This window comes from Bos grunniens, chromosome 2 (assembly GCF_055505025.1).
Source record: "Bos grunniens cultivar Pamir isolate PY7600 chromosome 2, Bosgru_T2T1.0, whole genome shotgun sequence".
NCBI classification, from domain to species: Eukaryota; Metazoa; Chordata; class Mammalia; order Artiodactyla; family Bovidae; genus Bos; species Bos grunniens.
Genome location: NC_141166.1, coordinates 8,091,212 through 8,104,829, shown reverse-complemented (window position 1 = coordinate 8,104,829; position 13,618 = coordinate 8,091,212). Strand labels below are relative to the sequence as shown.

The 13,618-nt window shown below is 37.7% G+C and overlaps 1 protein-coding gene across 4 annotated transcripts; it reads left to right on the top strand.

Moving 5' to 3' along the window:
* The first annotated feature begins 567 nt into the window (after positions 1-567).
* SRSF10 (serine and arginine rich splicing factor 10) lies at positions 568-12,646 on the top strand. Of its 4 annotated transcripts, none has more exons than XM_086328401.1 (7): positions 568-713; positions 2,142-2,246; positions 5,829-5,932; positions 7,432-7,594; positions 7,814-7,867; positions 7,999-8,100; positions 11,336-12,646. In XM_086328401.1, the coding sequence occupies exons 1-7, from the start codon at positions 649-651 to the stop codon at positions 11,394-11,396; spliced, it is 654 nt and encodes a 217-aa protein (XP_086184527.1). In that variant the 5' UTR covers positions 568-648; the 3' UTR covers positions 11,397-12,646. The 4 variants fall into 4 exon arrangements, with proteins under 4 accessions (XP_086184527.1, XP_086184525.1, XP_086184526.1 ...); XM_086328399.1 differs by adding an exon at positions 2,714-3,077 and having other exon boundaries at positions 2,142-2,313; positions 5,836-5,932; positions 7,817-7,867; positions 7,999-12,646; XM_086328400.1 differs by lacking the exon at positions 7,999-8,100 and adding an exon at positions 2,714-3,077 and having other exon boundaries at positions 2,142-2,313; positions 5,836-5,932; positions 11,106-12,646.
* The last annotated feature ends 972 nt before the right edge of the window (positions 12,647-13,618 follow it).

Sequence of the window (13,618 nt, the reverse complement as noted above, 5' to 3'; positions counted from 1 at the left end):
GTGAGCCGGCCGAAAGCACTGGAGAGGCAGGCCGATCTCTCTGCAAGGACACACACCTCCTTCCCTCTCACACTAATACCAGGGAGGCCGTAAGTTCTTCTCTTGCAGGTCAGCGATCTAATGAAAGCCAGGAGGACATAACGTGGACCAGACAGGAAAAAAAGGCCTGTCTCTCCGAATTATAACATTTAAAATTCTGTCCAGTTTGTAACGACTGTACAGTACGGCGCACAAGTTAAAACATCTGCTTCCTGACTTACGGGGCGGCTGAAGGAGAGGGGAAAGCGACGCAAGGCAGGAAAAGGCGGGAAAATAAAGCCTTAAAGAAAGAAAGAGCGGGCTGCGGGCAAAGGGGGAGGTAGCTCAAGAAGCCAATGAATGAGACCGAGGCTGCGGCACGTACTCCGGCCGCCCGTGTGCGCAGGCGCACGCCTAGTGATCTCGCGGGAAAGAACCGTTGCAGGTCCCGGCGTGGAGCCCAGGTAGGAGGGGAGGGGGTGGGGGGACGGGAGTGAAGTCTCGCGAGAAGAGGCGGTCGCTGTAGCGGAGCCCTCTGGCTGTGTGTGTGTCTGTGGAGGATCCGGCGCCGAAGCTGCGGACGGTTTGCTGAGCCCGTTAGTGTCCCTGCGGAGACTCAACGCCGGCGTCATGTCCCGGTACCTGCGCCCCCCCAACACGTCTCTCTTCGTGAGGAACGTGGCCGACGATACCAGGTATGTACAGGGGAGGCCGCAGGCGGTCGGGGAAGACCGGTGCGGCGACGCATGGGGCCTGGGTCGGGGGGAGGGGAAGGGGTGAAGATGGCGCGTACAGCGCGGGCTTTCGGGCCCGAACTAGGCCGCGCCGCGGGCTCAACCGCCGCGTGGGAGCGAGGGCGGCGGCCGCTGATCCTCCCAGGCGGACGCGGGAGCGCGGCCCGCGTGGCGCGGGTTTCGGCCCCCTCCCCCTCCGCAGATCGGGGGGAGCCTTCCTCCCCGCTTCCTCTCTTCGGTTCCAGTCTCGGGTCTCCGCCGATCATCAGCTCCCCATTGATTTGAAGTTAACGTTCTTTGGGGTGCACGCCCCCTCGGCCCACAAGTTTTTTTTTTTTTTTTTAGTTAAAATTTCTTTGCAGTAGAATAACGGGATCGGGGCGAGGGGGAGTGTGGCGTAGCATTTGCTACCCTTTTTGCTGTGTTATATTTGTCCCTTTTTTATTTTTTTCTTTTGGTGTTGGAGATGTTTGGAGAAAAGGGATGTTGAGATTAGAGATAAAAAAAAAATTCTCCCAGCGAGACGGTACGAAATAGTCCTTCCCCTTTTCCGGGAAATGCCCATCACCCTTTGAAAACAGAGGTTTAGGAAGCTTCTACCATTAGGGCGTTGATAGCTAAATTGGATTAATCTGGACCGCCCCTTTGTTCTCGCCAATTCCCTTAATTGCATGGAGTTGCGGTCAGAATTTTTTGGAAGAAATGTTACCAGATTTACGGTTTCACAAGTAACCACTCTACACACACACCATTTTGGTAGCCTTGTGTGATTTTTCTGTCTTAACTTTTAAGTAGGGAAAGTAAGCAATAGTAATTTACTCTAGCTTCTAGGAAATTTTCCCCTTTATGTCATATTGACATTTATTGAGAAATTTTATATATTTGTCTTTTAATTTTCAGACCGTATTTACCTGTTATTAAGTGTGTAACCCTTTCGCTAAAATTTGGGGCTAAAAAAAGTGCTTGATATTTTTCAGAATACTGGAGTTGCTTTAAAACTTTTTTTTTTAATTAACAATACTTATATACAATTTAATGTTAACTATACTTTTTATGAAAAGTTATGAAGGCTGTGGATAAAAGCAGTGAAGATTAAGTTGTAATCAGGTTTCCTTAAATGTCTTGTTTTCTTATTGATGTAAAACACTAGTAGGTTTTATTACCAGCTCGTTTATTATGTTCCAAAATCATGGATTCTGGCTGTCCTTTCTCAAAAAGATACATGTTGTGTATTTTTACAGTTGGCTCTCCCTGTTTGTTTCAGGTCACCCAGGAACATAGCACATCCCTTTCATTATTTAAAATAGTACAGAAAGAAACCTATTTCTTACAAAGAAACTATTAAAAGAGTGAACATAAAAATTTGGCGTCTTTTTATGATGTTTTTAGGTCTGAAGATTTACGTCGGGAATTTGGTCGTTATGGTCCTATAGTTGATGTGTATGTTCCACTTGATTTCTACACTCGCCGTCCAAGAGGATTTGCATATGTTCAATATCCTTTCTTCAGATGGCTGATTAGTGAGGGGTGTTGAAGTTTGAAATTCAAGTTTTTGTAAGAGGTAACATCTAAAAAGTAGTTTTTTTGGTGGGGTTGTGTTTTTTTTTTTTTTTTTTTTTTTGGGCCTCTAATGTTTTGTCTTCAATTTTTTTCTAAATTAATTCTGACTCACATTGTTCTTACTATTTCTTAAAGTTAATCCAAAAAGAGTAAAATATTTAAATTCCCATTCATGCTGCTGAAACTCAAATCAATTATAATGTGATTTAAATTTGAATACACTCTACCACCTCTAATGTAACTCAAATTAAAGGTTAATATGTTCTTGTGCTTAGCAATTAAAGTTTGGTATTCTTGTTTGTTAATTTGAATCACTTGATCAAAAACAAATTGTATAATAACAATGAGGTAAGCTTCTTTAATATTGTCCCCTAATTTGCTGTCCTCTGTTGTTACCTCAGAGAATGTAAAGCTGTACAGTTAATGGCGACCCCAAAGAGAAAGCATGAAAGAACCTTTAGAGTAGAGTTCAACACTTAAGGCAAGTAGACAAGCCAAAGACCTCTTAAGGATCAGGCTTGAAGAGAAGGGAGAGTTTGGGAAAAGAAAATATAAAGAAAAGCTGGAAGAAGGACAAGCCTAATGGGAGACAAAGCCTCGCTTTATCTACAAAAGGGGGAAAAGGTTGTTTTTCAAAGTTAAAGATAAAGCCATCTGTCATATTTGGCCAAGCATCTCATGACAAGTCCTTCTGACAAGCACTTAAAGAGTTAAAGGTCAAGATGAAGTTGAATGATGGCCAAGATTAAAGGAGTCATACCTGATGTATCCTACAGAATAACTATTTTCCTTGTTTTTTGTGTTTTTTTTTTTCTGTTTTTTTCTTTTTTTTTTTTTCCCTAATGTTTTGTAAGCAGTTAATTTTCAAATTTTTCCGGTTTGGTCTAGGGACAAAACCTGTAACTTGATTTTGTGGGCTTTTGATGTTGTGATGTGGTCTTGTATAAATGCACTCTCTCTCAGCTTGTCAAGTTAAAGTGTACCAGGATGTAATGTTGTTAAGCTTAAATTCAGCATATTTCTGTTTTGGACCAGGTGGTAAGGTGCCATAGGGTGGCAGGCAGAGCTCTTGGAGTAGCATGAGGTTCTGGAGTCAAACGGACTCCACAGAGGCATGCTGAAAGGAGACACAGGTGCATGGACTGGGGATTACTTAGAAACTGCTCTGGTGGTCTTAGAAGGTCATGTCCACTAGGGATACTATCTATTTATAGATTTTTAAAGGGAATGCTAGTGGCACACACGTTCTTCTAATATCTAAAGCTTAGTTCTGTGAGACCTAGTGGCCCTGAATGCTTTTTAGCACATATGATCAGTTGTCCCAGAATGGCTGCAGAAAGCCTTATCCTTGCTATAAGCACTAATCAGGATCTATGGGAAATTGTTCCCTGGCCCAGAGTCTCTAGTGACATTATTTCCTTCTGTGAGATCATCTTGTGACAGCAAAAGTTTGGGCTGTGTACTTAAATTCTTACTGCTTACATTCAGCGATTCTCTGGAAACTTAGAGTTCTAGAGTGGCTTAGGGGAAATGCCCAAAGCTGCGACTCCTACAGGGCCTCTGCTCAAGGACAGTTGTGAGAATTGGTTGCAAAGCTCTGTTACAGACAGGATAAGAGCTATATCTGGCTTGTTTTTTTTGTTTGTTTGTTTTAAGTAGCAGTGCATTCTGGCTTAGAGTGTTGACCTGATTTTATCTGGTTTGGGGGTGGCCTGGGAACCAGGATCAGCAGTTTGACTCAGGAGTATGTGATACTTGAGCCAGAGGAGTAGTTATTCAAAGGAACCTCAAGGCAAATTATAGCTTTTTATATATATATAAAATCTTTCTATGGTCTTAAAATAGTTAAAAATGGGTATCATGATTTTGCAAAGACCTTGGACCTTGAGTATAAATTTCTCCATAACTGGCATCAGAATATTTGCCTTTGCTGTCGTTTTCTTTTTTATCTGACCCCATTCCCAACTAACCATCTCTTAACCGGTAAGGTAGAGCCTTACCGTGGTTCATCCAACCCAGGGTTCTGTTTTTGAGGGTAGCCTCAGATGGTGATTGGCTCTCATTAATAATTTTTATGCTTCATGGTCTAAATCCTTTATTTTGTCTCAAAGTAGTATACCATTAAATGGACTTGTTCTTTTCAATTACTTTAGAGCCCAACTGCATTAACTTGGAGGAGTATTTGGTTATAGTATTCCAGGCTGTAAACTTCCTTGAACCTTTGTCTTTTCATGATGAAAGCCTCATGATTTAAGACTTGAGAAAATCTCTCCTTCACTACACATAATAGCCTCAGGAAAAGAGAACTGGGACCCTGCTGTGGTCCTTAAGTCCTTTCAGAATAAAAAATAGCAAATAAAGTGAGACAAACCTTTTAGTCTCTGGAGTAAGAGAATATTAATATCAGTCTTGAAGGGACTATATCACTTTGGGATGTTTTTAATCAGCACTTAAGATCTGCGCTGCTCTCAAATTTAAGAAATAGAAATGGACAAGTTAGAACAGTGAATTTTAGTACAGAATGAAAATCCACACACAGACCTAGCCTAGGTCCACTTGAGAAGCTTTCCTTTAAACACTGCTCTCAATATGTGCTTGGCTTCTATTAGAATGGTGGTTTTAGGAAAGGAACTACATTTGGCCAGAAGAATTTTGTAAAGCTTACATTGACTGGGGAGAACAAGCAACTTGGCCTCTCAGATCAAAAGCTGGGTACCAGCAATTCCTGCTTTGGGCTTGTAAGTATTATCTTGAAATTCTCAAATTGAAAACCAGTCCCAAACCCATTTCCTCATGGGAAGCTTTATGTTTAGTGTCATGGTAAGGGCTTTCTAGTCCAGGAATCTTTAGAAATGGTCTATAATTTCTTGACAGCATACTTTTATAGTCTGCATGGATGTAATGTGCTTCTGGTATAGTGATGTCTTTAGTATTGCTTGATTCTGTCTTGATAACTGCAAGTGGCTAGTATATCAGTCTTCTCAGTGTGGTATATGGTAAGACAGCTACGTGAAATAATCGGTTAGATATGTCTGAAAAAATAGCAAGATTAATTTGAGGTTAATGCTTTCATTTCTTGTATATTCCGCTTGCTTCCACAAGAACTATTGGCATTTTTTTTTTTTTCATTTGAAACAAAAATACGAAAAACAGTTTTGGTTTTAAGAAATTTTTGTTTTGGCATACAACATAAAATTGGCATTTGTTTTTCTATTTTGTATTTTTCTGTAAAATTCTTAAAACAGGAAAATCCTGATGGGATTACTTGGTAGTTCAGCTATAACAGACTTTATATCAATTATAACTTTATAATATGTATTCATTCACATGCGTTTTCAAACTTAGCACAAGTGCTTTAATACGATGAAGTGTTTATAGCTGAATCAACCAACTAGTTAGTGGGGTCTTGATTTTCTAGAATAATGTTGAGAGATTGCAAATTGTTCCAGACTTACCAACTGAACTCATTCATTATCAAAGTTTGCAAAACTTCCCAAGCCCCTTAACATTTAGCACATTTGAGGATGTTCGTGATGCTGAAGATGCTTTACATAATTTGGACAGAAAGTGGATTTGTGGACGCCAAATTGAAATACAGTTTGCACAGGGGGATCGAAAGAGTAAGTATCAGGACTCTTATGTCTAATACATGTAAAACACATCATACTTAGACACTGTTTTGAGAATGCTTCTTGGAAATACTTGTGCAATATGTCTTATCTGTTCAAACCGAAAACGATAGTTTGGGGGAATTTTTGAATACTTTGCAGAATTTCAAGGTAGAGATAAGGATTTAGAATGCATTGATCAGAATCCCTGAAGTATGTTTGGACTCTTAAGAAAGTGGATCATTATTATCAGTTAGGGCATGTTTAATATATTGATTGTGTAATCGAAAGGAATAAAATTTGTAAAGTTCTGGTTCTTTTGAGCCATTTCCCTTCATCATGGTATACTGATTAATTATGTAGGTGGCTGTAGAAGTTGACAGACTGGGAAAGAGTATCTAGATTAAACCTAGAATAGATGCTGTTATTAGTACTTGATTTTTGTTAATGCAGGCATTACACCAGGTGTTGGCCGCATGCCAGTAAGGCAGAAGTACAGGCTTTGCAGTCAGATGGACCTGGGTTTAAATTCTGTCTTAACCTTTACGTTACCTTAAGCAAGATAGTAAAAGATAGAGATTAAAATAGTTACTCAAGAGAGGATCACTTAGGTAGATACAAGCTATTGGTAATTCTCTAGTTCTTGGGTCGGATGATAGGTTCCTGGGTAGTCACTGTATTATTTATACCTTCATACACACATACGTAAAGTACACGTAAATCTGCTTCATAGGATCAAATGAGGCTAATGAACGGATTGAGGCCTGTCCAAGGATATGGGTATGTCTAAGGCGTTCAGCTTCCCTCATAGCTCAGTTGGTAAAGAATCTGCCTGCAGTGCAGGAGACCCGGGTTCGATTCCTGGGTCAGGAAGATCCCCTGGAGAAGGAAATGGCAACCTACTCCAGTATTCTTGCCTGGAGAATCCCATGGACAGAGGAGCCTGGGGGGCCACAGTCCATGGGGTCGCAAGAGTCGGACACAACTTAGTGACTAAACCACCACCAAGGCATTCAGCAAGTGTTAGTTTTCTTTGTCATGGTTTCTCAGAACTATGTAACTAAATGTATGTTGTTGCATTTTGACACTGCATATTGTTCATAGGCCACCATTAAGTATTTTGTCATTGTTAATTGTGTTCCAGATGAATGGAAACTATGGTGAGATTGTTCCAAATTAGCATGTGGTTCAAAAGTCATTTGTGTTTTAATTTGGAATTTTAAAAATATTTTCCTGATGTTGAAGTAGTTGGCTTATTTTGGACAACAAACTAGATGTGAGAGGTCTTTGGGGGAAAAAAAATTGAGATATTTGAGAGTATCATTTTTAACATAAAACCATCTCCTAATAGCCTTGCTTGAAAATAAATACCTTTTCCAGGATATTCACAGTTAGCCTTGACAAAGATTTGGGGGCAAAAGGGAAAGTGATACAGGAAATTATCCTATAATTTGAAGGCTTAAATACTACATTTTTAATGTTTGTAAATATTTCCCTTCTCTGTTTCATAGCTCCAAATCAGATGAAAGCCAAGGAAGGGAGGAATGTGTATAGTTCTTCGCGCTATGATGATTATGACAGATACAGACGTTCTAGAAGCCGAAGTTATGACAGAAGAAGATCCAGGAGTCGGTCCTTCGATTACAACTATAGAAGATCTTATAGTCCTAGAAAGTAAGTGATGTGTACCACAGTGATCTGTTAGAAAACCTTTGTTAGTCTTTTGTTTTTTTTATCTTTTTGTATACTTTTTAATTATGTATATTGTATGCTGCATTGAGACTTAAAATATTTTTACTACTTTATTTTTAAAAGTTTTATGGTTCACTTTTTGAATTAGAAACTTATAAATAGACATGTGTCACTGTTTGCTTTTTCTGATGTACTTTTTAGCAGTAGACCGACTGGAAGACCACGGCGTAGCAGAAGCCATTCCGACAATGATAGGTAAATAACTTTGCTTTGAAAAAGACTTTATACATTTTTCAATTTCAGAGTGAACTTTTGCTCTAAAAACAAATTTGATTAATATAGAATCTAATTTTTACTCTAATTGTATTTCTCCTCTGTTTTGAAAGATTCAAACACCGAAATCGATCTTTTTCAAGATCTAAATCCAATTCAAGATCACGGTCCAAGTCCCAGCCCAAGAAAGAAATGAAGGCTAAATCACGTTCTAGGTCTGCATCTCACACCAAAACTAGAGGCACCTCTAAAACAGATTCCAAAACACATTATAAGTCTGGCTCAAGATATGAAAAGGAATCAAGGAAAAAAGAACCACCTAGATCCAAATCTCAGTCAAGATCACAGTCTAGGTCTAGGTCAAAATCTAGGTCAAGGTCTTGGACTAGTCCTAAGTCCAGTGGCCACTGATAGTATAAACCATGATATTTTTAGGCATGTATCATTCATTTACTCATAGTTTGGTTTACTTAAATTATCAGGAATACAATGTTGCAATGATGCTTAAAAAACACTTGTCAGTTTTCCCTGTACCAGGCAATGGTTATAATTAAAATGATATGCTGTTGAGAAGCCACTCTTAAGAGTCCAGTTTGTTTAATGTTATGGGCAGCTACCAATTCGTGGTGTCTCTGTATATTTTTGTAAAGATTCTCATTTTTTATGCTTGAAGTATTGGTGAAAAGATGTTGGTTGACCATAATTTGCAACATTGTCTTATTAAAAATAAACTTTCATATCCATATTTGGTAGAACTGTTAACCTAGAAATGTAGCTTGCTAATAAGATAGAATGAAAAAAAGTGAAGTTGTAGCCACAGTAAACACTGACGACCAGACACATTTAGGTTCAGGGTGGACCTTTTTGTCTTGTCCAGATGTCTAGGCCCGTGATGATAGTTTATGGCACAGTGTGGAGTAGTTCTTCTGTTAACCCCCACTGTCTTGGAACATGACAAGTGGGTTAAGTAGCATTTTCAGGCAGATTGTTTGAAACAAGGAGCCTTCACTTTCCTGGTTTCTATGAAGATTTGGAACCATACAAACGTCGGAAAAACTCACCTTAAAATTTGGGCAGGTTGATGGTGGCAGAAATAATTTTAAGGGGAAAAGAAAGCTCTTATGTAGTTACTTTAAGGAGCGTTGTTGACCATAATATTGCATAGTTTTCTTACTGCTGTTAAAAGCAAGTAAAGTGTTTCAAAGGAGGATTTGTTTGTGAGTGTGCATAGTGTAAGAGGACTGAATTTTGATGCTTAAAGCACTTGGTGTGTGCATTTGTATCAAAATGTGCCCATCTCTTTATGAAGGAAGCTTGTTCTTCACACCTCAGTTTAACGTGAGGCAAGTTAAAAAACAACACTCCCATTCTAAGTGATTCTCTGGTGCCATGAGATTTAAAATAACTTTGGAAAAAATTAATTTCAAGAAAGTCACATCTCTTTGAGTTTATGATTGATTATCAGTATAGTACCTGATAAAAACAAGAGAATAATACCCTACTCTTTATAAAAATTTCTAACATCTCTCTGTGATATCATGTGGGGGCAATAAAAAGTGACTTGATATGTCCAGTCTCATTTCAGAGTAAAAGCTAGCATCTTTAAAATTTTAGATTGCTTGCTTACAGGCATAAGTAAGAAATGTTGTGGGGAAACTATCCCTTTTAGAGGATTACTTTTTTCAGTTTCGGTTTTAGAGATCTAGGCCTTGCCTGTAAAGAACAAAAGGTGGTTTTTAAATACTGTTTGTGGAATGTGTTTCAAGGATTGATTCTAGAACCTTTGTATATTTGATAGTATTTCTAACTCATTTCTTTACTGTTTGCAGTTAATGTTCATGTTCTGCTATGCAATCATTTATATGCACGTTTCTTTAATTTTTTTAGATTTTCCTGGATGTATAGTTTAAACAAAAAGTCTATTTAAAACTGTAGCAGTAGTTCGCAGTTCTAGCAAAGAGGAAAGTTGTGGGGTTAAACTTTGTATTTTCTTTCTTATAGAAGCTTCTAAAAAGGTATTTTTATATGTTCTTTTTAACAAATATTGTGTACAACCTTTAAAACATCAATGTTTGGATCAAAACAAGACCCAGCTTATTTTCTGCTTGCTGTAAATTAAGCAAACATGCTATAATAAAAACAAAATGAAGGAAATAATGATTAACTGGAATTATTATAGTTTTGAATGAGATTCTAAAATAACAGTGGAAACAGCTCTTTGTAGATTTAGGAGCATTTTAAATCAGCGTTGCACTAGGCACAGCTCTTACTTTGGAAATGATAGAACTTGCCAGAAAGGTACGTCTTTTACATAGTGCTTAACATTTCCTGTGTAAGTTCAAAGTTGTTTCATGATTGCATATTAAACCCCTCGGGTTAAATAACTTAGGTTACTTGTTTTAAGATATGCATTAAAATGAAATTTGAGTCAGATTTTTAAGTTTATATTTTCTTTATTAGATGGACCAATAATCCTACTCTTCCCCATCCTGAACAAGATGGATTGGGCCTTATGTTTATGGCATGATTTAATATATTTTTGCGTTCAGTGTTGGTGAGCACTTAATGTTAAGTGATAATCACTGTGGGGAACTGGTTTAGGTGTTTTGTGGTCTGAGTTCTAGCTTTATAATGAAAACAAGTATAGCTGATATTTATTATGATGTGCCAGACACTGTTCTAAAGTTTTATGTATTAATTCATTTACTTATCATGAACCCTGTAAGAAAGATACTTTTATTTTCTCCATGTCACAGATGATAAACTGAGGCACAAAGGAAAAGCTATAAAAGGCAGATCCAGGATTTGAGCTCAGGCCTGATCCTTAGATGATTTTTTTTTTTTTTAGTGGACTATAAATAGAGTAGATTGAGGAAATAACCCATGGAAATTGTTCTCAGTCCATACAGAATTAGAAGGCCTGATGTGTCACTTATTTTTAGACTTTCTTGAGAACTTTATGTTATTTCTAAAGTGACATGTTTAACATGGCTTCAAAGGGACTATTTTATAGTTGAACCCATGATAGGGATCCTCCTGATACTGGAGGATCCTTATAGAGGGCTTTAATGTTGGGTTACATAGGTGCATAATTACTGAGTATGTACTGTGTCTGGCACAACCCAGCATTGGAGTAGAACATATCAAGACTCAAGTGAGAGCTGACAGTTCACCTCTCTTTTTACTTAAGATCTCTCTGCCTTTTTTTTTTTTTTTGAAGCCAAGTAAACAAGAAGAATAATGACAGATAATGCTTAAGAAAGGAAAGGTGCTACATAGAGTGTGAGCTCTTAAGTTACAACCCAGGAAAAAGGCCTGGGAACTATTATACTATTCTCTTGAGAATTTGGCCCTGTAAGCTGCTACATCCAGTTCAACTAACAAAATCCTGTATACCACAGAGAAGAATAAAGAAAAACCAAACTGACAAACATCCTTCTTTTATTTAAGACCAAACTGCAGCTGGAATACCCAGTACAGTTCTGCTTACTACACTTCAAGAAAGATCTGAGAAAGCGGAAAAAGAACCAAAGAAGGGCAGTTCAAGCGACCAAAGGGTGGGTGGAAGGTGCTGCAGTATGAATACTGTACGAATATTTTGACTCTGGTCTGAAAAGATAAAAGAATGTTATGGAAACTACATGGAATATTTGAAGTCCCTTCAAGTTTGAAAGTAAGCATTTTAGGACAAATAAAAGGAAATTCAACTTTGTACTTGTGGAAACTAATCCCTAAATCTGAATAGGTTTATACTGATTCGTGGGTAACAGGTCCATGTTAAATTATTGGAAACCAGGATGTCTGAATATCAAGGAAGACAGCCATAGTCTCTTACAGTGCCTCTATTGGTCTGTCTCAAAGTGAATTGGGTGAGAAAAGGTATGGTCCAATATAAACTTGGTTATCTCTTAAAAAAGTCAGTTCTATTTTTGCTATTGGGAAATCTTGCCTTTGTTTATTATTCCAGTGCCAGTGTTTTCTGCTAATGCTTTGCTTTGTTGGCATCTGAGTTTCCTTGTATGCCATATGTGGTTTACATCTTCCTTAAACACGCTCCCTCGTAAATTCCAATTATGATACTTGACATCCAGCTAAGAGGGTCCATCTCTTCTCACCTCCTTCCTAGTCAGTATATACAGCAAACATTTACTGAGCCCTTAGTATGCCCCAAAATTGTACTGGGTAATTGGGGAGAAAAACAGGTAAAACTCACTTATTCAATAAATGTCTACTGAGCACAATCTAGTGAATCATAACAGTGTGGCCTCATTGTCTTGTTTGAGGTGTATTATAACAATATTTTACACCATTTATATCCTATGTAATTATAAAATCCAATATACTATCAAGAAGCAATTTTGTGGTTATTTGCCATTTAAAAGTATCCAGTATTTGTTTGCATCCCATTAATACAGATAATGAAAAAATGATTTGTTTTAATCTGTAATAAACTGATTTATTGTGCAGTGACTGTAATATACTAGAGTTATATTTAATTGTTAACTCTGCCTCCTCAAACACATTAGGCAACAATCCCCAAAATAAGTATTTAACTTTGCATCAGATGTAAAGGAGACTCTGGGTGCTATAATTAAAGATTATTTTGAGGCAGACAGAGAGCTGTTAATTCCCAACTGATTTAGTATGTTCTGTAATTGAGAAAATGTTCACCAAATTATACTTTTTAGTGATTTACATGTACATTTTATAGGGGACATGTTCTGTGTATAGTGAATAAATAACTTTTGTAGTATCACAAAATGTTTTGGATTCCTTAGTTCCTCATTAGGATGTGCAGTTTACCTATACATTGATTTCATCACTTGCATATTATATTTTTGTCTTATTTCTGCGGCATTTAAAACTTTTTATCTAAAGTTATTCACCTAAAAATACAGAAGTGTTTAAGCCTTTATAAAGATTTTGAAAATATAGCAGAATACATCTAAGGGAGATGTGAAATGGAGGTATTTTTACCCCTGCTTCATTTTTTAATATTTCAAACTTGCACAAGACCACACAGCAAGTAAGTGGCAGATACTAGTTAAGTGTCCATGGTTTTTCATTTGGTTCATCTTTTTAAATCAAATAGGTAAATTTAATAACTTAATACAATGGAATCTAGAATTCACTTGCAAGATTTAATAGATTTATGAACATAATTGAATTACAAAGTTTTTTGGAACTTTCTTGGATGAAAAAGAGGTTAAATGTAATCCAGGATCAGCTGTTGACAGCAGCTGTCACTCGCTTTCCAATCTAGCTTTCCAGATTTCAATCACATTGTATTGCATTTTGAACATTCTTGTTTACAAGATCCTGAGATATTTTGAAGTGGGGAGGCTGTGAACTTGAAGAGCACAGTGGTAGCTCAGGAGTCACAGTGTTCAACTAAGGTCTGTCAGCTTTTCACACCTGGAGTCCGAGGTGTAACTGTCCTCATTGATAAATGAAGTCAGCAACCTGTCCCAACCACTGTTCCCTGTCTGTAAAACATAGCTGGCTGCCATGGAAAAGGCTCCTTGTGGGTTCCCCTTTGTCCCTCCCTTAGCAGTGCTGGTTATGTTCATTGTGTTGTTCCTCTGTATTCCTAACAGCTGTTTCACCCTTATGTTAAAGGTGGGATTCTTTTAATATTTGGCCTAAAAAGCAAGGTGTGTAAATTGATTTTATTGATAATTGACAGAGTAGTTTGTAAAGAAGTAAAAGGCCTTTTTGTGTCTAGTTTTTTGT

Excerpts from the sequence above, each read along its gene's own strand:
- SRSF10 (XM_086328401.1), top strand. The coding sequence starts at position 649 with ATGTCCCGGTACCTGCGCCCCCCCAACACGTCTCTCTTCGTGAGGAAC. Across the intron at positions 2,247-5,828 it reads AGAGGATTTGCATATGTTCA|ATTTGAGGATGTTCGTGATG; the intron begins ATATCCTTTCTT and ends AACATTTAGCAC. Across the intron at positions 7,595-7,813 it reads AGATCTTATAGTCCTAGAAA|CAGTAGACCGACTGGAAGAC; the intron begins GTAAGTGATGTG and ends TGTACTTTTTAG.